We start from the raw sequence: 26,357 nt of genomic DNA on the forward strand, positions 1-26,357 counted from the left end.
TTAGAAACCAACCAGCATTGAGCCCCAGCTCTATTAGAAATCAGTTTTAATGAGTTTCAGTGTTCACCGATCTGCTGGCACCTGCAGTTTCATCCTGTGCACATTTCAGGCTCAGAGAGAGAAGGTGGCTTTTCCTCATGGCTTCCATGGGAGATGCCTTGGCTCCCTTGCATCTCTTCTGCTTCAGACTTGATACTCAGGACTAAAGAAGGAGGAAGGAAGGCACATGGAACAAGGAGCTGTCTTCTTTTAAAGGCCACCAGCTGGTCCCTGGTCACTCTTCTTTACTTTGTCTTGCCTACTTTCTCCAGAGGCATTGGACTTCAGAGCAAGAAGGTGTGGTGTGTGCTGGCTGGCTTGGGAAGATGAATGAGGTTATCCTACAGTGTCATGCTCCTGCCAGCTGCACCCTGCCACAGGTTGTGATCCATGGGACCTCTTGGATAGGAGAGAGTAAGCAGCAAGAGCAGATGTTGCTGCTGGGCCCAGCTGAAGAAACATGGTCCTGAAGATCCAGGAGTCAATGACAGAGGAGCCACTGTGATAATGGACAACAGTGATACAAGGTGGAGGAAGAGACAATTCCCTCAATAGAAAATCTAGAAGGCTGGATATCAGAAAACCAGGAGGTCTGAAAGACCACAAATCAGCTTTTCATTCCACAGGAGTTCCCTGGGTATGGGCCTCCTTTCTTGAGGGTTTACTCAGGACTGAAGCAGATAAATGTTCTCAAAGCTCAAAACGCAGTCCCGTTCCTGAAAACAGGATTGCTGCAAGTGCAATGAGGTGATGGATGAGAAAGGCACAGTGTTCTAGTCCATCTTCCATACCTTTGCCTCTGGCCAGCTCCTGCTCTTGACTTGCTCCTGGCTGACACTGGAAGTGCTGATTTCTGGGGAAATGGGCTCATAGGAACGGAGAGACAAGCTGGCAGCCAGCAGACCCATCCGCACACACGTGCCTGTGTCGTGTTTAGCAAGCACCCCTGCAAGGATTCCTGCCATTAAGCTGTGGAGGGAAAGAAAGAAGGTTTTGAGCAAGGGGAGAAGGGCTTTAAACCCAGGAATGTGGCTGTTCATTTGTGAGAGCTTTCATTTGGATCCCAAGCAGCACTTAAAGCAGCAGGATGTGTCACACAGGAACGCTGAGGTTACAATGAATGGGGTTTGCTTTTTCTGTATCTATTTTAGAGTACCAAATATTGTCATTTATTTGCATTTTTTGCTCTTCTCATCTGAGAAGTTGAGATACTTCCTCTTGTACCACATTTTCTCTTCTCCTCAGTTTTACAGGTGAGGCAGGAGAAAAGAAGAGCCTAAGAAGGGAAGAATCTAATTTTCCCCTGCTCTCCAGTATTTTGTCACTTATCTGCTCTTTGTTGGTGCCTCATTATGTCCTCGTTTCATTGGTGCCTCCTCTCCCCAAAGGGTTGGATGGGGTGAGAGACAAAGTTTCTGTATCTATGTGAGAGGGACAACAGGCCTCTCTTTTCTTTCTGAAAAAAGAAATTCAAAGCTGAAATTACATTGGAAAGTCAGATTTTTGGGATACATTTGCTCTGGTTTTTCATTTGAGATTTCCCAGTAAAAGTGATGTAAGTGCAGTGTTTGGGATAGATTGGGAGCAACTACTCTATTCACAGCAACTACTGTAAAAATGTTCAGAAGCTAGGAGAGGACAGAGAAGGGAAAGAGAACTGACAAGACAATCACATTTTAGAGGAAGAAGCAAGGACAGGAAAAGGTGATGGCAGGGAGGATTAATAAGTAAATCCGTGGGCAAGGTAAAAAGAGCCCTTATTTTGCACTCCACCTAATTACATCAGCATCTTCTTATCTATAACAAAGGCACAGACGATTATGACTTCCACAAAGTGTTCAATCTCTCAACAGCTCCAGGAGCTGAGAGTAAATATTTAGTGAAGCATCCCCTAGCAATGCCATGTGTGTGCCTGCGGTGTTGGGTTGTCATGGCAGCTGGGGGCAAGGAGCAAACAGCCCCTGCACACATGCTCAGCTCATGGGCAGAGCTCTGGAGCTGCAGGGGAGTCACAGGGTGGAGGGGAGGCATGAGGTGCCCTGGGTCACTGTTTCTGGGTTGCATTATCCCCTGACCAGTGCTTCTAAAGTGGGAAGGTTCATGGGGTCTAAGCTGAGAAAGTGTTACATTTTAGATATGGGGAAAAAATTCTTTACAGTGAGAAAGGTGAAACATGAACAGAGAGGTGCTGGATATCTCATCCCTGGTTGGATGGGGCTCTGAGCAACCTGATCAAGCTGCAGCTGTCCCTGCTCACTGCAGAAGGGTTCAAACCAGATGACCACTAAAGGTCCATTCCAACCCAAACCATTCTGTGTTTCTACAATAGTCCTTTGGAGGTGCCACCAGGCTGGGCTTGGGACACATAACCAGTTTATAGGCTGTGGAGATGGCTTGTATGGCATTGCAGTGTCCTGGCATTTCCAGTCTGTTTTGTCACTCTTATTACTCTGTAGAGCAGGGATTTCCAGAGTTCAGGGGAGCAGTTGGGGTTATTAGGAAGAAAAACCCTGAATGAACAAGGGGGCTTTGAAAATTCCCCCACATGGCCTGTGGGGGACTCTGTGGACAGGAATTTCCAGACCAATGTTACTTCAGGAATGGGCCCCAAGCTTTCAGATGGGTTTGGAAGGAAAAACAAGCTTCCAGGTTCCCTAGTGTAACTCAGTGGAGGTGGTTGGCAGTGGTGCATTTTATCTCACCTTCAGTCTTCCCTTGAATTTTAAAACAGAAAAGGAACCCCTGAGAAGGACATTTCATTACATTGGCCTCTAGAAAACACCTTGTCCTGCAGTAAGGAGTACTTGTGTTTGAGCAGATGGTGCAGAGGGGAGGCTGTGTCCCTGGAGGGGCGGCTGGGGACACCTGCCCAAGGCGGTGAGCAAAGCTGAGCTTTCCTTAGGTCAGGCTGACCTCACAACACTCCTCCAGCACCCATCCCTCTGCTGTTATTACACCTACTGCTCCAAATAACCATTTGGTCTTCTTTGGAGAAGAGCAGCTTGCAGTTGAGTCAGCTCACCTCAGAGGTTATCTGGGACACAAACAGCACGTCCTGGTGTTAAGTGGGCTCACCAGCTTGGCAAGAAGTTATTGATTGATTTTAAGTAAAATATTGAGGACTGTCTATGTTTAAAAAAAGCCCAAACAAAAACCTTTTCATTATGGACACTGAACAGAGAAAAAAATGTTGCTATGTTGAGTTATTGCTAGGCAAGAGTAGAAAGGGAAAAGGAAATATCTGTCACATACAGACTTTTGGTCTGGCCCAAGGCAAAGAAAGGACAAAATCAACCATTGCAACATATGAAGCAAGAAGAAAAAAACAACCTGACTGCTACATATAGTTTGTCAAGTTAACAAGGAGCATAATAAAATATTACTCTGACAGACTGAGAGCTGATCACTGGGGCTAGGAATAATAGCTGTCATTTCCCACTTCTATGTATGGCATTGTGTGAACAGCCAGGCGAATTATACAGCAGACTCTTTTGAAGCAAGAGCTTCAAAATTGCCAGAGGCAAATGCAGAACCTGATGAAATGCTTTTACAAGGCCATTTTAGCTCTTGAGTGGCAGTTCCACTTCCATTGGAGAAGTGTGGAAGTAAGGCAGTTAGTTAGTAAGACAGCTTTGATGTAAGGTGGTTTACTTTGCTTTTAGCAGCTCAGCCCAGAGTAATTCAGAATTCTTAGATTGCCAGGAAAGGCTTGGATCTTGAAGAAAAGCAAAACTAATAATGGCAAGCCTGGCTTCTAAGATGCTTCAGGGGACAATTTTAGCAAGCTTTGCAAGAAATCACTGCAACCAGCCCTGGTCTCATCCTTAACATCTCTTCCTCAAGCAGCAGTTGCTTTTCCAGTAGAATTTCAAAGGAATCCGATTATGGCCCTTTCACATGGGGCTGGAGAGGACAAAGCAGCGAGGATGTACCTGTCACCAGCTCCTGAGACGTTGACAATCTCCTCCCTGCTGATGGGGATGGCGGGGTAGTGGGCAGCACAGAGCCTGGCAGCAGCAGCCTGTGGGGAGAGGGAAGGGAAGGGAAGTCAGTGGGAATTGCCCAAGCTGGTGAGGCCTGATGTGCCCGATGCCAGATCCGCGGGGATGGCAAAAAAAGAAAAGGCTGGGAAAAAGGCAATAATCTTTTTTCACACTTTGATCATTTAAATGAAGCTTCCTGCAAATGAAGCTCGCACTCATGAATATTCACATAGCACATTTAATTCTAGCTGACTCCAAACACTGCTGCTAGGAGCCAGCAGCACAGGACAGACAACTCCATTTGCTTTCAGAGCTGTGTGTTCCACCCCCCCAAACACATACATTTCCCAGCAGTGATGCCATGTTTCCCAGGACTGCTGCCACCACACCAGAAATAGCAACAGCACCATATGGCCCCAGAAAGAAGCAACTGAGAGCTCAGAGCTGGTTTTCCATGCCCTTACCTGTCTGTGAGCTCCTGGATGAAGGGAGATGCTCCCTGCCAGGCTCCTGCCGCACAGGAGGACGCCGTGAGCGCCGAGGGTCACCACCACACACTGCAGGTGGGACAGCAAAGGGCAGGCCAGGGCCGCTGCAGCCTGGACAGCATCCTCCAACCTGGATGGCAGCTCTTCAGAGAGAGGAGAGGGAAAAATGTGCTCCACTGTAAAGGTCCTCAGCCAGCCTGTCTGTGGGCTGGCAGGCTATTTATGAGCACTTCTACTACTATTTATAGGCACTTCTACTACTATTTATGGGTACTTCTGAAATGTGATTGGTAACATTTTTTTTCCCTTTATATTATGGGAAGCATGGAATTCTCCAGAGTTGGCCTTCCATGCTGTATTCTGTACTGAGGAACCCAATTCTCACGGGACTAAGCATGTGTCTGTAGGGATCAAAAAGCTGTCTTGAAGCATGGCTCCCTTGCTTCAATGCTGTTGGATCTCCATCTGCATTTGGTGGGGTGTGTCATTCCTGCAAAGGGTGGTCCTGCTGGGACAGGTGCCCTCTGAGCACCAAGCTTCAGGGACACATTGACAAACCAGATATTACTTCTGTTTAGGTGATAAGTGAGGCAAATGGGAGCTCTGGTTTTGGGCAAGGAGCCACCCCAGGCCAACTGTGCTCTCTGCTGGGTCATCAATCCATGCAGCCCAGACAGAGATGGCAGTGAGGTGCAAGATACCATGAGCACTTAGGAATCCCCACTATGCTATAACCCAGTTTGCCTGCATTAGAGGCTGAAGCAGAAAATGCTCTTCTCCAGGATCTAGGTTATCTAAAAGTCTGACTGATCCTCCTGAGTGTTCAATACCTGCTGGCACAGGGTTCCCGAGGGTCCGATTTATTGCTCTCAGCTCTTGCAGGTTGGGGGAAATGTATGTGAGTGCTTTCCAGCTGTCTGAGAGGAATGGCTTAGAGGCCTTGTTCTCATCTGTTGGCTCATAGCACACTTCAAAACAACAATGCAATTGGTTAGTTAGTTAATTAATTAATTAGTGGTTCGTCTCTGTGTCAGAGCAGGATGCAGTGGAGAACACTTAGCATAATCTGCACAACTAGAGTTACACCTTTAAATCATGAGTTACACCTTTAAATCATGAGATACTCCCCCAAACTTGGGACAAGGTCTCCCAAGCTTTCCTTCCCAGTGTCCAGCAATGAGACAGCTGCTTCTGGCTCTGGATGATATAACCAGACCCCAATTTGGTTCCTCCAATTAGCTGGGTTTGGAGCCTCTGCCAGGTTTTTAGACCACTGTGTCCTTCTTTGGGATTTGCTTTTAAAAAGGAAGGTGTAACTCCAAAGGTTTAGGAAGCTTTGTGAAAGGTCCCCAGCATACCATTGGAGGGGAGCACTTATTTTATGGGAATGGAAGAGAATTCCTCTCAAAAGATGCTTTAGTGCTTTTTCTGAGAAGCAAACTATATTGCTGCTCAAACTGGCAGAAGTACTCAAATTGCCTCTTGCACTGAGATTAAAAGCTCAGAGAGCATTCCCTGGCCTTCTGGCAGTGCTCAAGGGCTTTACCAACTATGCCTCAGGAAATGTGGTTCAGCTGCAGAAAGAGGAAAAGTGCAGAGAAATCCAAAATGCTTTTCCCATCTGAAGCAGAGTGGCAGAGTACAGGAAGAGGTGCTGAATAACCCAGCATGTCAGACAGTCAGTGGTTATGTGCAGCAAGCAGCAGGGATGTGCCTGCACTGTCTTGCACACATGCTGTGAGGGCAAGCTCTCCTTACCTGCTAGCTGGTGCTCTCTGGCTACTTGGCAGACGTACTGAATAGTGGAGAGAGGCACATTTCCATCAATGCAAACAAGTGGGGCCTGACACAGCTTCTCCTTGAACTGGGACACCTAGTTAAAATCCAGGACACACAGGAAAGACAGCCTGAGTCATTGCAGAGGGACAAAATCATTGCTGGTCAGACTTCATGTAGGATTCTGACTTGTATTCCAGCCTTTAGGTGCAGGCATGAGCCTAAAAGAGTGATTCCCTAAGGAAAATGGATTTTTCCATCTGCCTCATCTCTTCCCCTTTCCCTGCTCCTGGTCATTGAGGGCTGGACTCAACTGGCAGAGCCCCTCCAGCAGAGGAAGATAATTGCTGATGGAGCACTACAGGGAAATGGAATGCTGCTGTTTAATGCCCCTGCAGGATTCCCTGGGCCGTGCCTCGCTCACTGTGTGTGCCATTGGATGCCCTCTCTGTCCCTAAGACAGGCTGCTCAGCAGAGTCTTTGACTCCTGGGTCCCCCTGAATCCCACAGGGATGGGGTACAGGGAGCTGCTGCTCTCCTGTGGCTCTCTGAGGTTGCACAGCCACTTGCTGGGATGCCAGGCCAGGGCTATGGGCACTGGGGCAGCATCCTCCGTGTCTCTGCCAGCCCTGGGGGGAACAGGGGCTGCCAAAATGCACTTTGCAGCACAAGACTGCTTCAGAATTTCCACTGATCACAGCTGCTCTGTAAAGCTCAGGAGAATTAATCCCTCATGTAATGGTTTTCTGTGCCAAGGCTTTGGGGAGGCAGGGTAAGGATGGAAGTGGGAGTAATAACCAGATTTTTCCCTAGGAAAGCTCCACCTCATGGAGATGCCACTGGTGAGTAAATTGCACTTAACTTCCATGTTGCTGTCAGTCATGAAGCACAAGCTTTTGTTCTGTCAATAAAAGAAGGAGGGTGTAGTGGTGGGGCTTTCACTGAATTACCCTTTAATCACTGCTGCCATTATGCTTCCCTGATGTTTTTGAATGTTTGGATGTGCTGAGCAACAGTTTCTGTTGATACAACTCAGTGTGTAGAAACAACAGGGATGGTAGGGAGGGGATGGAACAGAAAAATTTGCTTTAACGAGTGTTCTGTCCACTTTTTTTTTCTGGTTTTCCCTAAAGGAAGAAATATGGGTTAGGGTTATACAGGTTGATTTTTTGCTGGCTTTAGGATGCAAAATAGTAAGTTAGCTTGGACAAGTTAATGAAGAGGATTGTGGCCTACATATCATGGATGATGGTAGTGGTGATATTTATAAACCAGAAACAGATACAAACTCCATCTGGGTCAGCAGTAATAGAGGGCTCTGGTGGCTTGTTATTGGCTCTGGTGGCTTGTTATTGGCTCTGGTGGCTTGTTAAGCTGCTGTGCCAGTGGCCAGTGACCAGGGTTAACCTCAGCATCCCCCATGCCCTCTGCACCCTTTCCCCCAGTACAAACGTCACCAGTGGCCTCTGGTCACACCCCACACTCTTTCTCACAAGAAAAGCTCATAACTGTGAGGGAATGCATACATATTGCTCCGTTATCTGCTGGTGGATGTCCATGTCTCCCAAGCCAAGGCTGAGCTCCCCAGCACTGCTGATGACGGCACAGTAAGTGGCTGTGCTCTCCCCCTCCAGCCGAAGGACGCCGCTCATGTCCTGCAACAGGGAGGACAGGCACACACTGAGCACATTCCTGTTCCCTGCCACCCCCAGCTCACCCTTTCTGTGCCAGCTCACTGCTCTCCCTCGGGATAAGCAGCCTGGCAGGGCTATCTCAGTCTAGGCAATGCTGGCAAGAGAAGAGTGGTCACAGCTGGTGTGGGATGGCATCTCCTGGTGGCACTCTGCAGACAGCAGTGACTTGTGTTGGCCACCTCACTGACTGCCCAGCCTGGTTCTGAGCACACCCTGGAGCCATTCCTGCAGCAGTGGGGCAGAGAGCTGTGGGGTGTCCTTCCTCTGGGGCTCCTGGCAATGATCTGCTATGGGAATGCAGGGCATATCTTGGAAAGAACATGTGGATGGAGAAATGTATCTATCTCAGGAGCTGACAGGGAAGCTGGAGTTTTTAGGGAAAGGTTCCTCTCCAGCACTGATGGGAGTGTGTTTTATTACAGGCAAGGATTGCTTAGTGGGGCCAGCAAGTCCACCTTCCCTTGGGACACTGCTCACTTGGATGGCACAAACTGCTGTGTAGAGAAGAGATTATAGAGCAGCCATGGTGAAGCCTTTATAACCCAAAACAGAGTTCATATTCTCATTTCTTCATTTGCCAAGTCAGGCTGCCAGAACCAAGGCCCATGGGCTCTGTTTGGATCCCAGGGTCATGGGGGCACTAATAACAGTCAGTGACCCTGACCAGCCTCACCTGGGGGCTGCACTCACACCCTGCCTTGCCTTCAGTCCTGCCTTTTCTCCATGGAGCTGCCTGCTGGGCTGGTGATATTCTGCTGCTCCAGCTCCCTGAGCTGTGCACAAGCTGCTGCTGGAGTCAGGCATTCCCCTATGCACAGGTAAGTGTGCATGCAGCTCTGTAGAGAATTCTCTCCTCTGAGCTGGGGAGAGGTCCAACCTGCAATTCCAGTATCACATTTTCTCTGTCTTGGCCTTTAGCTAAACCAGGCTGGTTTTGGCAATGCTTTGTGTGTCCTCAGGTTCAAGGTTTGCATATTTCTTGCTATGCTTAGCCTTCACTAGAATTGTAAGTGCTTGCTCCTGATTTACCTCTACCTCCTCCAAGCACCACTTTCTGGAACTGAATTCAGAGCCCATGGTTAAAGAGCCCATAATTCAAACTTAAAGACTCCAAAACACACCTAGCCTGTGTTTTGGAGGTGGTTCCTTGCCTCCTAATTGTCTGTAGCTAAAGAAGCATTGAATTATTCCCACTCTTAGCCTGATGGAAGGTGGCTCTGATGCCTGCCAGGGCTGGGAAGAATTTTCCTTCTGTATGATGTCATCTTTTCCAAGTTTCTGAGGTGCTGCTTCTGTGACACATACCATGTGGTGGCAGTAGTGCAGGACAGACTCTAAATGCTCATCCTTCCCCACGGCTGATAAAAGGAGAGGAGCTTGTCCAAGACGGCTTAAACAGTCTAAAAATCAAATGGAAACAAAAGCTGTGAATAAATCCACCAGAGGACTCTGAGCACAGTGACAGCTGCTGCAGCATGGGTGTCTCTGGGAAAGCCCTCTCCTGAAAAAATTAATGCTCATCAGTCCTTGCCTGGGAGGATGTTCAAGATGAAATGGAGCTGCAGCTGCAGTAAATGACTGCTTAGGGCTGAGTGAGGTGTCCTACAGAGAGCTGAACCAGCACCCTGAAATTTAGGATTCTTTGGAACATCTGGGAGTGGAGGAAGAGAGGGGGAAGCAAATTCTGCTCTTTTCTGGCATCATCTCCTCCCTTACCATCACAGGCATGTGGGTTTTCCCACGCTGCTTCTGAGCACAGCATTTTCTGGTGCTGCCCTCCCACACTGCTGTTCCCACCATGGTATCTTACTAGAACCACTGAATCTGAGTGTGCTAATGGGAAACCCTTCCTCCTCTCCTTTCAAGTTACCACACATTGTACCTCCGTGGGTGGTGTGGGTATTTGGGGGATTTTTCCACTCAAGCTTCTTCATTAGTGATCTGAAGTGACAGTAGATATGTGTTAGGAGATTGGGAAATGTCTGAAAGCTGGAATAGTCCTAAAATCTTTTTGTAATCTGTCCCTGTTAACTTCAGTACAAGAATACTATACTGGTCTGCTGCTGCTTGTGGTGGAGCCACAGGTGCTGTGTGCTCATTTTCATGGATAGGACTGTAGCCTCTCTTCTTCTGCAGTAACTCCTGTATAAGAATGTGGTTTTTGTTGATAGAGTGGCAAAACTATTTTTTGGTTTCTTAAAAAAGAAAAAAGCTTAAAAGATTTTTGTTTTCAATTAAGTAAAAAAATAGCTCATAAAACCTAAAAAATTTTACTTCAAACTTAGATAGCCAATTAAACAAAAGCTAAAAAGTCTCACCTAAGCAATTTACTGAAAAAAAGAGAACTAAGAAACTAATTGCTTTTGTAGACTGCTTTACCAAGAGCAAAAATCTCTTGCACCTAACTCAGTTTTTCTTTGTAAAAAGTTTTGTTGTTTTGCCTTTTATTGAAACTTTTCTGCTTCTAACACTACCACAAAAGCCATCCATTAATTTTATGCCTTCTAAAGTAGCTAAGCTGTCTTAAATGTAATATAAATTTCCAAGAGTTTATAAGACCTAGCTCAACAAAACCATATATCACTCCTGTACCCCAGTTCCTTTTGTCCATGGGATGTGGAACTGTGAAACATCAGTTTGGAACTGTGATTATTCCCTTCATCTTCTTGCTCTAAGCATACTTCTGTTGTGTCTATATCCTAGCATGAATTAAATCTGAGGCTGCTCAGCAGTCGTTGGAGATACTGATGCTTATTTACTTTGATTCAGGGTTACTGCACCATGTGCTAGTTAACTCCATATTTGTGGACCTTCCTTTTCCTGATCTCAACTCCCTCCGCTCTTATTTCTTGGAAAGGGCTCTGCCTTTTCCAGGCAGTGTGCCCACTAGTAATTGTCCCAGATCTTGTCAGCATTCCCCCAGTCCTGCTGTGGGAGGAGCCCCAAAGGGCAGATCCCAGCTGGCATGCACCAGCAGGCAAACCCAGCACCAGGCACCTGCCAAGTTCCTTCCAACACCGCCAAAGGCTCGTCTCACTCTTCCAGCATTTGTTTGCCCACCGCCCTGGAAGAAAGAACAGTTCATTGGCAAAACTGGGAGGGCTGCTTGGCATAGTTGCTGTCTCCATTATCACCTGAAGTCGATGTTGCTGAAACATAGGTCAGCAATTAGAGGGAGCACAGGGCATCCAGCTCACACATTGAGGGCAATACAAACTTGTAGAGCCATCTATGGACTTCTGTTTGATGACCAAGGCCTGCTTTCAAAGAGGGGAGACCACCTAATCTTCCCATCAATTGCTAGTTTGGTCTTACTCGCTAAGACCTCCTAGAATGGCTAATGAGTGTTTCAGAGACTGTGAGCAGCCCTCTGAATTCACCTGCCCACAACAACCTGCGACTCCAAAGTTGCTGGGGCTCTGCCTTCCAGGCCACTTAGCTCCCACCTTAAGAAGTTTGTGTGAGCTATTTATTTATTTATTTATTTCCCTCTTTAAATGTAAAATGAGGATTGTTATCTTTGCCTGTGCTGCCTCTGTACTTTATTCATGGAAGGATCTGTTTCAGAGACTGAAGAGTTTTTCACTGACCCATTGCTTCCCAAACATCTCCCTCATTAAGAATACCCTTCTTTCCCATATGTGCAGCTACCAAATTATTTTCTCTTGCCTCTGCCCTCCACTCCTCTGTCCCTCTGCCTTTCTGTCACAGACAAATTGTCAGAACACAGGCAGTCGCTCACCCATCTCATTCTAATTCTTCTGCCAGAAGAATTACATCAGTTCTACTCAGATCAATTTGGGCTTCATCTGACTATCAAATGGTTTTAGAGCTCTTGTTTCATAAAATCCTGAAAACTATTTTCCATCTCTGAAGACAGAGATCCCTGTAAGCAGGAGCTCCTGGCCCAGTCCCTCTGCCCTACACCAGCCCAGGTGCACAGGAACACCCCTGCACACAACATTTGCCTTGCTTGTGGACACCACTATCTTCTAACCAAGAACATGTCTTGCCAGCTCACTGTAAGGAATATTCTCCTCCCAACAATCCCTGTGCTTGGGCATTCTCAGAATTCATTCTGAAGCTCCCCAAGGATTCTTCTTCCCCTTTGTGCAGCTGCACATCTGTTCTTTGCACACAATGCTTTCTCCTGCATCCAGCCCTGGGAGAGGCTGCTCTCCCAGCTAAATATGATCTTCTATTTCTCTCATCTGACCTTCAGGCTCTTTTTTTTAGCTCTGACTCTCCCCAGTTCTGTAGTCTGTAAAATCTGGTGCTAATTTTTGATACTTTTCCTTTTCTGCCTGGCAGCTCTCCAAGCCCTAAACTGTCCAGGCCACCTGAGCAAAACTGTCTCTGTACAAGAAACCAACCGATGGCCTTTGTTCATCTCTGCCCTGCTTATCACTCCTCATCAAATGCAAATGTCACTCCCTGCCAAATGCCCCTCCCTTGTCTTTGCCTGTGCTCCCTGGGAGTTGCCGCTGGTACTGCTGGGAATGAGGATATTTCCATCTGCAAATGTATCCTGTGGAGAGTTGCAGATTTCAAAAGCAAAGTGACGTTGGCTATTTTAATTCTGAACTTCACTCTCTGTAATATAGGCGGCCAAGGGGGGAAAAACCAACCCTCAGCACCCCAAAATACAAAGCAAGGGTGCTTTTTTAGGAGAGTCAAACAACATGGCTTTGAGCATTGGTCCCTGTTTCAGTCTTTAAAGAGGGTGCTAGCTGCCATCAGCAATAAGCACAAACTGTGGTTTATGTAGTTCCATTAGCTGTGGTTTAAAACTGATGCCTGCAGGAATGGTGAATATACTAATTATCTCCTTTTGCTGCCTGGCATGCTGATGCTCTCTCTCCGTTCTCCATACACCCCAGAGTCAAAGCTTCTGGGTGTCTTTTTTATGCCAAGCCTTGCCCTAAGAGCAGATGTAGCAGCCTCTGCTCAGGGATCCAGCTGTGGGTGACCTCTCCTGTTGTACAATCCCACAGGGCCTGAAAAAATGAAGATGCTAAAGCTCTCTTTAAAGTAGCAGGTGGGTACAGTGAGAGAGAAGCCAGCAGCTGGCTCTTAAAGAAAAATAAATGAGTGACTCTTGTCACACCTTGCCAACTCAGTTGTAACTCAGTGGTATCCAAATATCTTCTTGGTTTGGGTGGGGCTGGCCCAGATGAAAGAATTTAGGTAAAAATGGGCTTGCTAAAAGTGATCTGAAATGAGGCTGGGTTGATGCTTTCTGGCAAAGTATCAGAGAATTGAGGAAGTCTCTGGAACCTTCTTCCATGTCCTAAGAGGTTTGAACTCCTAATGTGAAAATGAGACTCTGCTCAGCTTCTGGCTATCCTGAGAGAATGATAACCATAATGGTTTTTCCAGCAACTTTCTCTGAGCAAAATTGTTCATCCTTCTCAGCAGGTCAGATAGTTACATATTAAGCATTTAGCTTCTGGGTAGCCTTGAGAGCCATGTGGGAATTACAACCAGGTCAGAACACAGCTGCTTTCCTGCTGAGACAGCAGAGGAGGGAGTGGTACCCAGGACTCTGCAACAAATCCAGCAGGCACAAAGGTGGGACCTGCTGGGTGTGGAGCCCTTTGATAAAATCTGCCTTTAAAAAGCCAAAACAGTGATACTGAGAGAGGCTTTTCCTCTGTGCCCAACCACAGTAGCTGTCAGCAGGAGCTTTCTGGCTGGAAGTTCCCAAATCCTCCTTGGCTTGGCAGTGGGTCCCAGCCATGATGCACCATGAGCTCTGGGGCTCGCTGAAGGCAGAAGGGTGGCTAACACCTCACTTTTTTATTTCACATTAAAAGCCCCCTTTTCCCTTGTCAGCTGTTCCCAGCAGGACCTACACTGGTCCTTGGCCCCCTCACCATGCTATGGGTGCTCCAGAAATCTGCAGTTGTGTCTGACATGCCAAGGAATGCCTGTCTTTCCTTGGACACAGCTCAGCTCCTTGCCTGATGGCTGAGTGTAGGCTGTGCATGGTATTGGTTACATCACAGCTGAAGCAGCTGAACTTTTGCTTTTGCAAGCTTTCATAACTGATGCCACAGCATATTTCACCCTTGACCATTGTAACATTGCTTGGCCCCTGCATCATTAAATAGCCAAATTCCTTACAGACAGCTTCCCCAGCACATTTCCCCTATCTCACTGAGAGGTCTCCACAGGCTGTCCCATCTGATGGCAGAAGCTTCCTGCCTTGGCTATCATCACAGAGTAATTTGAGACACCAGAGAAGTTTAGAGCAAGCTTCACCACCTCAATCTGCAGCACTTGGTACAGCTTGATAAAAATTGTACAGCTGTCATTTGCATGGGGAACTCCCAGGTTTGGTCGACTTTAGCTTCTTGTTTGCTTCTTGCCCAACCCAAACTGAGACAAATGGTAATGTCTAAAATGTTCTATTTTTTAAAGCCATCTGTGGGGCTCTTTTTCTCTTTTTTTGTTGGTTTTTGTGTGTGTGTATGAGACTCAAATCCTTCATGAGTACTCTGCACAGATACTCTTGCTCCTATTTGTGCTGCTTCCTATAGTTAGGACAGTCTCAGACAGCCAGAGATGGGTTGCTGGGGGTTTCCCCACTATGGCTGTATGAATGATACATTACTTTGTCCCTCTCTTGAGTGGTGATGGTGATTTTCACCTTGGGGACAGAGCAGGTCAGTATATATCACTCCATTATCCATCTAAACAACACACCAAGCATGCCCAAGTGTGTGCATGCACACATGTGGATATCATCCAGGGATAACACCTTCCCCCCAACTCCTGTGGCTTGGCACTCCTGTAAAAGCAGCTGGAAAAACACTGGTGCTGGGAAAACTGCTACAGATACAGTACCAGGATCTCAGGGTTCTGTGCCTTGGCTATAAAGTCAACGTTGATACCGCCAATCACCACCTTTAAGAGGGAAGAAAGAGGTAAAAAGTGGTTGGAAGTGCTTCAGGAAAAAGTTTCCAAATCTTCTTTGCTTTGCCTAGTCACTTTTCCCACCCTCTTGAAAGCTCTCTCATTACAGTGTAAGGGCCAGTGCTTCTTTTGAATAGCAGATGCAGGTTTGTGCAATCCCAATCAGAAATAATCAAAACCTCTTCTCTTTGTTGTTTTCTGAATTATGCCTCAGCCATCCCATGGCAGGTGGGATGTTGCAGTGGACACACAGGGATGCTGATGGTTTCTCTCTATACCAGGCCTCAGAAACATTCAAGCACTGGTGTGCAAAAAAGCAAAGAAAACGGGAAAAAGTGGGCAGGGAAATGCAGTAATTTCTTGCAAGCTCCCAGGAGAAATTGCCATACCCAGTGACACTTTACAGATCACTTCTTTTATTGTCCTACAAAGCCAGAATAAGCAGTTTAGCTCCACAAACAGGAAGTTTCCAGATTCTTTGGGGACATACAGATGTTTTTTCTCATCAAATGCTGGGTTATTGCCTCTGAAGTCACTGCCCTCTTTTATGTTGACAAATCTTATTGCAAATTGGTTTTAAAAAATTTTTCATGTCTAAAGACCACCTAAAAGAGATTTCCTGCAAGTTACATGGCACAGACAAAATCCAAGAGAGAGAAGAGAGTATTAGGAGTATAGTAGATCTTGTTTGGGATGTGCTGTAACTCTTGTGATTTTGTCAATCATGAGCAGGAGGCCAAGAACAAGAGATATTTATGGCTCAGCAGCTCAAAATATCTCTCCCCACCCTCTTCCAGGTCTATTCCTGTAGTCACAAGTTCCCTGGTACTAAGAGCTGTAGAGATGGAGCTGTACATAGGGACTCAGAAAAAGGTGAAAAGGTGATTCAAGTTTTAATGGCCTTGATGGTCTAAGACTTAATGAGATCAGGCCATTGTCAGTGTCTGTTCCTTGTAAATGTGGATAAGGGGAGGAGGAGAAGACACTTATCTTTCAAGAATAACAAGGGAAACTAAAGGGAGAATGTCTGACAGCGTGAAGGAGAATGGTTGGTTGCTGGCTGAGTCATCTCTTACTTTTGGGAACAGATATAAATTTATCTTGTGCTGTCAGCAGAGAGGCATCATGTGGAGGCCAGCAGAGGACTCACTGGTTGGGGTGCACTCATGTCCTTTTGCCCAGGCTGGCTCCTCTTCCTCCTGGCTTTCTGCAGTTTGCTGAGGGCCACTGCAATGCAGCTGCCCACTCTGGCATTGTTCTGGATCAGTGCGAGGTCTGTTGAGCATTTCTTTGAGGAAAATTAAAAATACCAGCGAACCTGACCTGTTAGAATCTTGTGTAAGAACTGTTTAGAGGGAGAAAGCAGGAAATACATGCTGGGACTTGATGGGTTTGATCCCCCATACCATAATCCTTTGGGGACAAGTATAGCGGGTTACAATGCTGCATGAAAACCCAGATTTTTCCTTTTTCTTAATTTTTTAAAAATTCACCTTCCTCCCCCAGTGTTCACAGAGAGGAAGCCTGACTTTGATAGGTGGGGAATAAAAGCAAAGACTTCACAGAGAAAAGAGGAACTGAAGTACTTAAATTACAGCAGAGAGCCTAAAAACCTTAGAGGATCTTGGTCAGCTTTTCCAGAAAGAGATATCTACTGAGATTTTGCCAAGTCACTAGAAGCAATTTTTTTAGCAAATTGCACTGGGAGCAGAGCATCAGAGCTTTTGAAAGCCCTACTTTGTGGCTGCATATAGGTCTTACATCCAAAAATGCCTCTGCCTTGATTGGTCAGGTCTCCTAGAGGGCTGGCAGCAGAGCCTGGATGTGAATCTGGCTCTCCCAGCTCCCGCACTGGCATCCCAGCCTGTACCTCTGCTTTCTCTTGGCTGTGCAGCAGGATTCCTGCTCACCCAGGGGTGTTTGTCCTCCAGGTTTCTCTTTCTCTGTACCCCCAGGGAAGGCTGGATAATGTGTGATGCACAGCACAGAGCTCTGGGAAGCCCAGGGACCTGCCAGTGTGCAAGCCCAGCACAGACAACAGCACCCAGAGATTCCATCACAGAGCAGGCAAGCTCCTGGGTGAGATGTGAGGGATTTCCTTGGGCTCTGGACCAGCTGCCATCTGTGCTGCCCGCCAGTTTTTAATGTAAAAGGGGACGAAGGCAGTAAGGATGTGCCTAAAAAATCAGGATGCAGACACTGAAGTGTTTGCTCCTTGCTAGACCATCAATAAAGGGACAGTGTTTCCTACCAGGCACTATCAGAAGAGACAGAAAATACACTGGAGGACTTTCTTTTTCCCCCCCATTTAGTAAGAGGATACTAGAGTCCAACGATTTCCCATCAGTTAACTCTATGAGCTTCTGTAACAAAAAGGGGGTCACATCTTTGCCTGTGATTCCTTTGGACCTGCAAGTATAAAGAAAATGCCCACAGATGAGCTGAAATGGGATCAGAGGAGCAGCACTGTAGCCAGCAGATACTTTATCTCCATAACCACAAGTCCTGTAAACAAGCTTTGGGCTAGATAAAGGTACAGTTGAAAATAAGTTCTGGGCTCACCCATGCCCAAGGTTAAGCTCCTGCAGCAGTGTCCCAGTGTCCCTTGTTTACTCCCCCAAACCCACGGGCTGAGCAAAGGCAAAGGCTTAGGTTGCTTCTCACCTGGCTTGGCTGAGAGCTTGCTGGATGGCCTCTTCAATGACCTGGCCCTGGGCAGCTCGCTCCTGGGGACAGGGCACTGCTATCAGCACCCCACTGCCCAGCCCCAGCCCCAGAGCACAGTCTGCAAGAGGATGGCAACACTGTTAGAGGCACTGCTTGGAGGGAGAAGTCAGGGGTTGAAGGAAAAGGACAGAGGAGAGTGGGCACAAGGTGGAGGAAGCCCCAGAGCTCAAGCTCCAGTTCTCAGCTGACCCAAGATCACGACCTTTTTCAGCTACCCAACCAATTCACATCTGCCAATTTCTTTTGAGTCTGTCTGCACAGTAAAAGGGGCAAAGGCTTTCTTTTTTTAAACTGATTTTCCTTCTGTCCACATATTATTACATGCTGCCTCCACTTCAGGTGGAATAAAACACAAATGAGCATGCCAAGCTGGCTGCAGCTGGCTTGCAGTTTCACTTGCTGCAAAGGCTGGACTTCCCTGCTGCTGTATTTTCAAAGCACTTTTGATGCAGGGATGGGGGAGGTGGGATGGCACAGTTTTTCAGGGCAAATTTTTCTGCAGACTTATAGAAAGTGCCTCATCCAGGGTAATTCTTGAGTCCCTCCTTCCCAGGACCTTACATGGCCTTTGCCATCTGAAACACACCAATGAGTTTAGCTGCCTCCTCTTCATCCTGGACATGGTATGGTGCTTGGAAGCCACTCTGGCGGGAGAAGAAGGCTGGGAACTCCCTTGATTCTCCAAAGGCAGCCACACACACACCCTGGGTCTCCTGCAGCAGTGGAGGTGAGACAAACAGGTGATCAGTGGAGGGAAACTAAAGATTGAGACTTTTTCCTTCTACCCAGAAAGAAACTGCCTTCCTTTGGCACAGGTCATGGTTATTTTTGTACATTCTATTCTATTCTATTCTATTCTATTCTATTCTATTCTATTCTATTCTATTCTATTCTATTCTATTCTATTCTATCCTCTCACCAAGAGCCAGACATGGTAAGTGGCTGGATCAGATCTGGCTCACTGAGGCAGAGGAGGCATGTGCATCCTTTGTGTGTGCTTGGAGCTGATCCAAAGCCATGCAGCTGTCATTGGCACCATCCTGAGCCCAAGACAGCACCCTGGGACCTGAAGACACGTCGTGAACTGACAGGATATAAATGAGTTCTGCTTGCTATTCAGAAATATCAATGTTGGCTGTCATCTAAAGTGCTGGCCCTGGTGGTTTCCAACATGCCAAACCTTAAAAGGTGACTGCTGAAAATCATCTGATTCCCTTTTTAATTCTGAATTTAATTTAGTGTTTGATGGATCTAGCTTTCCTGATCCATCATTTTCTGGGAGCATCATCCCAGAAAAGCAAATCTAATGCCAAAGAAAAAGAACATGGATAGCACTACCTTTGACCTCAGCTGGAGCAGCTGCTGGAACAGCACCTTGGACATGGATGGATTTCTGTTAGGGAGCACCAAGTGCTTGTACAGCCCCAGGAGTACAGAACTGTAAATATGGCTTCACATCCTCTCAGCAGCAATTTCTGAAAATCTTTGGCTTAGGACCCATCCCAATGCCACTGTGCACAAAGAACATTATCTGCTTTGACACCACAGCCCGTGCCACCTACCAGATATTCCAGTGTCCGGCCAATATCCAGGATAGACTTGGCTCCTGCAGATACAACAGCCACCGGTGTTCGTCCGAGCTCTGTCAAGTCAGCACTCACATCCAGAGCTGCCAAGGGACAAGCAGCACTGAGTTGGTGATTGTCTTGTACTCCAGGCTGGTGAGCTCTGACCTCCTAAAAAGCCACTTATGCCCAGCATGCCACTGCCTGATTTTAAAACTGCTTTGATCCACGAGCAAATATTAAAGGTTTAGCTCAGGACTTTAGGTGTTGAGATTGAAAGAGGTATTGACAAAAAGAAGGCACATGGCTAAGGGCAGAGGTGCAGCCTTGCACTCCATCTCTTGGCTCTTTGATCACATTGATAAAGAGCATGAAAAAATTTGGTAGAAAAGAAAGAAAAAGGTGTTGTAGGGCAAGGATGAGGTACAAGGAGATGCAATATCATTGGAGTAGATTTTGAGTTTGGAACTGACAATGCTTGCAAAAAAAAAAAGAAAGTACCACTGGAGAACATCAGGAAACTCCCTGGTCTGGAATTTATATCACATTTAAAGGGATTGCATACAACAAGGCACTGCACTTGGGCTGTGCTGGAAATAGATATGGCTGAGAAGAGAGAAAGCACCTAAAAGCCACAAACTGTACAGCCAGGACTGGGCCATCTTCCAGAGAGGAGAACACACCTCTAACACAGAGCACACTCTTTTGTGGCAAGGCTCTTCTCCTCAACTGAGAGAGCTGATAACAACACTGTGCTTGGCAGCCAGTATCAGGTTATCCAGGCATTACAAAGAGGCAGAGGTGCAGTCAGCTCCTGTTGCACCAAACAACATCAGCATAACCCCGTGTAAGCAAAGGATAAAGAGAAACCTCCACCCCCTTAACAACTGTGCAGGGCTCAAGAGGAATACTTGGGGACATCAGGGAGAAAGCAACCCTAGCTGGATCAAGAAGAATGTTAACTTTATTCTTCTGAACTGTTACTGTAGGACAGGCTGGGAAAAAGGAAAAAGAGGGAATTGAATGGAACTGTAGCAACAGAGTGAAAAGCAGAATAGTAGAATGCATTGATGTCCTTACTGTTCTCCCCATCCCGATGGACACCTCCAATGCCACCTGAGACAAACACAGGGATTCCTGCTTTGTGTGCCACGATCATTGTTCCAGACACGGTGGTGCCACCAGACAAGCCCTGTTGGGGAACAACCAGTCACAGTCAGCACCCAGGGTGACATGGAGGAGCAGCCACAGCTGTGGGCTGTGAGCAGCCCAGCACTGAAATCCTAACACAAATACTCCTTTAGCCCAAAGGTGGAGGAATTCACTTAGGAGCTGGACTCTGTCATCCTTGTGGGTCCCTTCCAACTCAGAATATTCTGTGAATCATCTGTTGTCCCTGCCATATAAGCTGTTCTTGCCCTGATGGCAGAGGCCTTTGCTCTCCAGTGTTCACAGGCAGCTAGTGGCACCTTTAGCTGCCACTTTAAGCCTGGGATGGCCCAAGTGTCACATAGCTGACATGCAATGAGAGAATGTCCTATCATGCCAATAAGAATATTCTTAGCCAAGTGCCCATGGCTTGCCAGCAGAACCAGAATGACTTTTCAGGAGCCCTATTTAATGTATGTCATTCCCTTACCCTGCTGGATTTTGAGTCCAGTTAGGGCCACTTTTGTGTCTACCATAGGATACCACCTTCCATGATATTTTTGAGAGGTTTAAAAACCACCTGGCATGAAGCTGGAGAGCACAATACTGTTGCTAGAAAAGCAGCTATAATTACTAGGAAAGACCACACTAGGAAGTTTGCACACCATACCTGGCTGAGGACGAAAGGAAAATCCCTGCGAGACACTTTAACTGCATTTTTACTGCTTGCCAGGAACTCCAGCTCCTCATCTGTGAGTCCCACATGGATCTGGCCCCTTAAAATACCTACAGTGGCTGGCACTGCTCCATTTGTTCTTACAATTTCTTCCACCTTTCTGGCCATGCTGAAATAAGACAAACAAGACAATAACCACAAAATTATGGATGGAAATAATCAGGCAAGAAAACTGTCATGTTTGATGGGCATCATTCACAGTTCTACAGTTCTTGTGGTTTCAGCTACATGCTGTTCTTCTTGTATCTGCCTCATGGCAGAAATCTTTGCCCTTGAACTTGCAGAAGCAAAGAGCTCCCATTTTCAAGGATGGCAATGCCCAAGCTCTGTGCTTCATTTTTGAGAAAAATCATTTGGTTTACAAGCAAATCTGGTTGTACAAATACTACTGAAAATCCTGCTTGTCAAAATAGGAGTTTTCTTAATCTTTTACCTGTTATTTCTCTGACATAACAGACTTTCACAGAAACCCCAGCTAGTTCAAGTCCTGCTCAAATGACCAGGATATATTTTTCATAATACAGTCAGTGAGATACAGAGTAACAACAGTGCCAAAAATCTGCTGCCTTAGGGTACTCCAGGGCTGCAGGCTAAGCCTAAGTTTAGCAGATTTTGTACTTGATCATTCATACAGTATCTCTTTCAGGAGCAGCTTCTTCTCCCTTTCTGAGCTATCTGGACATATGCTTGGCAATCTTTACCTACTGAAACTACCTCTTCTCAAAAATCGAGATTTTAGAGCTTCATTTTAAGAGAGAATGTCAGCAGAATAACAACCAGGTAAAAAGCAAGATGGAAAATCAATACCAAAACCTTTCTGTGCTTTCTGGAAGCAAGGATGGAGGGGAGAGTGCAACGATTTCTGGCACTGTAACTCAATGAAACACAAGTCTACTGAAAATTGATAAATAAAGAGTAGAGGTGGGGGGTTCCATGCAGGGTACAGAAGACAGTGAGAAGGGACCAGGAGCTCTCACAGTAGCTGCTCTGAGTGGGCTAAGGAACAGATTTCATTATTGTGTTTCAATCCTTTTTGCATTACAAAAGATACAGGAAAAGAAACTGCAGAGTGTTTTCAATGTCTGTACAAACTGTGCAGCTGAAAAGCTGAGAGCTCTCTTTTAGATCAAGGGGTGACATTATCTGCTGCTCTATTTTAAAGGAAGCCAGAAATTTAAGGTTTTGGATAAGGAGAAAACTAAGCTCTCTGTATTTGTCCTTAAAAGTCCAAATACAATTGTTTTACACTTGAGCTCACAGCCTGCATGCCTAACAACCTGACATTTCCATTTGCTCTTGCATCTTGCAACAGCTTTGCCTTGACCAAGAGCACTGAGAGCAGTCCAGTAAGTTATGTGCTTCATTCTTACAACTTCACTGAATGAGGAACATCAACATCCACCACCTCAGATTCAGGGGATAGGCCATGCCATGTGTAATGATGGTGCTTTCCAAGGCTACCACGGGTCTGCCCTCCACCAGAGCCTCCTGCACAGAGGGATGGATCCTGACATAACCACCTGGGGATAAACACACAAGAGTGAGTTATTTGTGTGGGTATTTGCAGTAACTACTGAGCTGTTTTATAAAAAGCAAACTGTCGTCATCACAACAAATTTATCCCCCTCTTCAGCTGCTCTTTGGGGTGAATTTACAAATTACTTCAAGAAGGCTGGATCTGTGATTTACATAAGTGAAATGTGTGCAAAACATCTCAACTATTAACATGAATGATAATCCTCATCACCATCACTGAAGGATCCTCTGCCACCATTTTTGCAGTTCTATGGTTACTGTTATTCCACTTGAACATTATTGTGAACAAACTGAGCCCTGCAACCACGCCTAAAGATGGAAATATGTTTTAAAGAGTGGAAGCACCAAGGATGCCATAGGAACTCAGTGCACTACTCACCATGCAGAAGTCTTCTCACCTGGGTGGCCCCATGTGCCATGGAGGACACCTGTCTTCCCAGGCTGAGGGTTATCTTCCTAATCATCTTGTGCATATGGAATTTCCTGAGATAACAGAGGTCAGGTGAAAAGGAAAGATGTAATTTAGCAATGATGTGACCCTAAGAAGCTAAAAATCTCATTTCTTGCTTTGACTTTGGAAGGTAGACAGCCCTTTGCCTAAGAGATGGCCTGGAATCTCCTGGTGTTTCGAGCATGAGCCAGAGTGGCAAAACAAAATTTTAAGCTGCAGAAATGGAGTTGGAAGGGGTCACCTGACCCATTAATGCTGGGCTGAAATAGTGGTGGAGCAGAGGAAAGGATGAGGAGTAACAAACCAGGGAGAATTCTGAAGCAGAAAACCTTTTACATTCCAAAGTGACCTGCTGATGATAGATGTCAGGCCCAGCCACTGCCACCTCCAACGTGAAGGGTCACAAGGAGGAATCTCCAAGGCAGAACAGAGCTATAGGGATAGGAACCTGTTTTCTGCCAGTGTCTAGGAGAAAATAAGGAGCTCAAAAAGGAGCTGAGAAGTGACAAACCAGACTGGAACTGCGAGGAGGAGAGAGCAGCTTTCCCTAGAGCTGGGAGTGCTTTATGCCGGCTCATGTTACATCATCCTTTTTAGCACAGTGCCTTGGAAGCAGAGTGGCAATTCAGCCCCAGCAACAAACTCCAGAACTCCTCTGGTCTCTTAGCAACTCCTTTTCACTCTAATTAAATTCACTCCCAAACAGAGAAAGAGGGGGAGAGAGCTGTAAATGTTAAGAGAGTGGTCTGGTCTGGGCCTCAAGGCAGTTTCACTCAATGCCTGGCTGCTTCACATACTTTTCCTGGGCTTTTGGCCATATCCCTCCAGTCTCCCTGTTTTCCTCACCCCTTCACTAGGAGGAAAAGATTCCCTTCTTCAGTCCTTTGTGCCTATTGTTAATTCAAATGGCAAATTAATTTAAAAAAACAGTACTGTGTTCATGTTACAGTTAGCAGAACATGGCTCTGCTCTCAGTACAGTGTGTGGCACTTCAGCTATACAGAAAATTCTTATACCCAGGGAGATCAACTAGACACAATACACACCTGACTGAAACACTAAAATTTTCCACTTTCCAAATCTTTTTCGTGCTAAGCTCAGCAGCTTGAGCAGTTCATGGGTTCACACAAATGTTCTGGTATGGCTGTGTGTGTGTGCCTACACACCCCTCACTCTCTGGGGCAAAGTCTGCTTCAGAATAAATTCATCAAGCCAACAGCGTTACGCCAGGGATCGGCTGAGCTGCTCGAGTTGTGCTCTGAATTTTAACAACTCCCCAAACTCAGAAGCACAACAGCAAGGAGTGCCCAAGCTGTACTGGCCAGTGGATAAAAACCAGCTGGTCACCACCTGAAACCCAACAGGGCTGAGCTGATATTCATGGGAAGCTCAGCCAACATCCAGCCTGAGCCGCCTCAAGGATTATTGTAGCTTGGCAAGTTTTGCTGCAAGCCCCATACAACCTTTAGCCTCGTAACCAAACTTTGCGCGTTCCCAGTGCACGTTTCAGGCAGCTGGAGCAGGGACCTGCTCTCCTCCCGCCTCCCCTGTGCCCCACGCTGTATCTGAGCTCATGGAGCAATGCCTGGTGTCTCTTACCTCTGCTGTCCGTCTGCCTCATGCAGGGAGGCTGGGTGGGCACTGGAGCAGTGCCTGGGCAGCCCTGGGAGGAGGAGGAGGAGGGGGTGTGCTGGCCAGAACTCCTGGCCAAGGGAATCTATTTATGATTAACCACAGGCACAGCTGAGCTCCACAACTGCTCCCTGCCCAGGGTGCAGGGGGCCGCTTCACGGCAGGGCCAGGAAAGCTTCTGTGATTATTTTTGTTCATGCAGAGCCAGATTTTCCCCTTGCTCTTTAAAAGACTTTTCTCATTTTTCAGATTCCTTTCCTGTTAGATTTTTTTTTTAATCAGTGAATTCTTTGCTCGCTAAAACAGTCCCTTTGCAGACTGAGCCCCTTTGTGCTTATTCCTAAAAAGCAGAGGAATCACATTCATGCCTCCCCCACAGCTTTGCCAAATGCAGCTGTTAAAGCTCCTTCTTCCCAGGGTGAGAGCTCTACCCAGCTCTTGGCCTCTCCAGCAAGGAAAGCAGTAGGTCTAAAGACAGCTGTGGCCACATTTTTTATGATGCAGATACCTGGCTACACCCAGAACATGAGTTGAGTTCACAGCAAAAACTATCACAGTCTCCTCTTGTAATGACAATCCATTCTAGCAGGTCAAGGGCAGCTTTGAACCAGGACTGTGAAATTAATGTTTGTTCCCTCCTAAAAAAACCCATGATACTTTGATATCTATGCACTGCTATTGTACATGTTTCTGTTTTATATTCTGCAGAAAATATCAGAGCTGAGATTTAGACAGCCATGAAGGAACTGATTTACAGGTTAAAAGACAGACATGATTCTGTGCAGCTTCCATGCAGAACATAAAACTAGCTGAAGTAAATACTAACATATTGCTGAAGTAATCAGGGTCAGAGAACTGATTTTACTGCAATCCATTAATCAGGAAATTGTAAAACATAGGTTGTTAAAGCAGTATTTGCACTTTGCACTCGTCCCTTTCAAAAGAAATTTCTCGCAAATTCTGTTTAACCCAGCAGTAAAAAATTGTGTCTTATTTTCTACATCTTTCCAGTCTCTTCAACTAAACACATCCAAGGAAACTTCAAACAAAGCTTGCTGAGTTACAAAGACAATCTGCCTCTGACTTCTGCTACCCAGTCTGGAGGGAATTTAATTGCAGGAATGATAGATTGCATCCTCAGATACCATAAATGGATGTCGAAGATTTTGTGAACATTATGTTCTTCCTGGGAGGATGGGTAGCCAGATGTACTGGAAAGAAAATGTGCAGGTAAAATAACATTTTTTTTAAAAAATGCACACAAATTATAATGACATAGTTTTATTTTCCATTAAATCTATTTGGAAAGACTGCAGGTCTTCCAGCTTTGGAATATGCACCCCATCAGTTCAATATTTTTGAGGAATCTATCTGGACCATCACGTTTTTGACATACTCTCAGGGAAGATGCCTTAGTAACCAAGCTGGCCACTCAGTTTCCAATTCTCAACATCATCTCAAGGTGATCTTGAGCAGTGGTCACCCAAATCCAGCCAGTCACATTAGGTAAGTCAGGGATAAGGGTGTTTTTCTTGATTTGTCATTTTTGCCCTTAAATCCAGTAGAAAATCAGCCTGTTGGATTTTTAGCTCAGCTTTCCAACATGAACCTGTGAGTCTCTGAGACAAAGTGGGGCAGGTCAGACGGGTCTCTGGGGGCACCA

General features: G+C 46.2%; 1 protein-coding gene across 6 annotated transcripts in view; it reads right to left on the reverse strand.

The window, feature by feature from the left end:
- Positions 1-29: 29 nt before the first annotated feature.
- LOC135461171 (uncharacterized) overlaps positions 30-26,357 on the reverse strand; it is a 28,653-nt gene continuing 2,325 nt past the window's right edge. For 2 of the 6 annotated variants that reach the window (XM_064738187.1, XM_064738165.1), the window contains exons 2-19: positions 22,991-23,094; positions 22,481-22,595; positions 21,010-21,184; positions 20,271-20,382; positions 19,188-19,294; positions 18,212-18,338; positions 17,563-17,683; positions 17,222-17,307; positions 16,049-16,173; positions 14,830-14,889; positions 10,978-11,044; positions 9,286-9,380; positions 7,813-7,941; positions 6,269-6,383; positions 5,341-5,478; positions 4,487-4,653; positions 3,972-4,060; positions 30-1,008 (exon numbers count right to left, since the gene is read on the reverse strand). In XM_064738187.1, the coding sequence (XP_064594257.1) occupies positions 813-1,008; positions 3,972-4,060; positions 4,487-4,653; positions 5,341-5,478; positions 6,269-6,383; positions 7,813-7,941; positions 9,286-9,380; positions 10,978-11,044; positions 14,830-14,889; positions 16,049-16,173; positions 17,222-17,307; positions 17,563-17,683; positions 18,212-18,338; positions 19,188-19,294; positions 20,271-20,382; positions 21,010-21,184; positions 22,481-22,595; positions 22,991-23,084 (2,118 nt within the window). In that variant the 5' untranslated portion in view covers positions 23,085-23,094 and the 3' untranslated portion in view covers positions 30-812. The other 4 variants (XM_064738159.1, XM_064738171.1, XM_064738178.1 and 1 more) reach the window with 4 other exon arrangements.

The sequence above is a fragment of the Zonotrichia leucophrys genome, chromosome 1A (genome assembly GCF_028769735.1).
Source record: "Zonotrichia leucophrys gambelii isolate GWCS_2022_RI chromosome 1A, RI_Zleu_2.0, whole genome shotgun sequence".
In the NCBI taxonomy this organism is placed as follows: Eukaryota; Metazoa; Chordata; class Aves; order Passeriformes; family Passerellidae; genus Zonotrichia; species Zonotrichia leucophrys.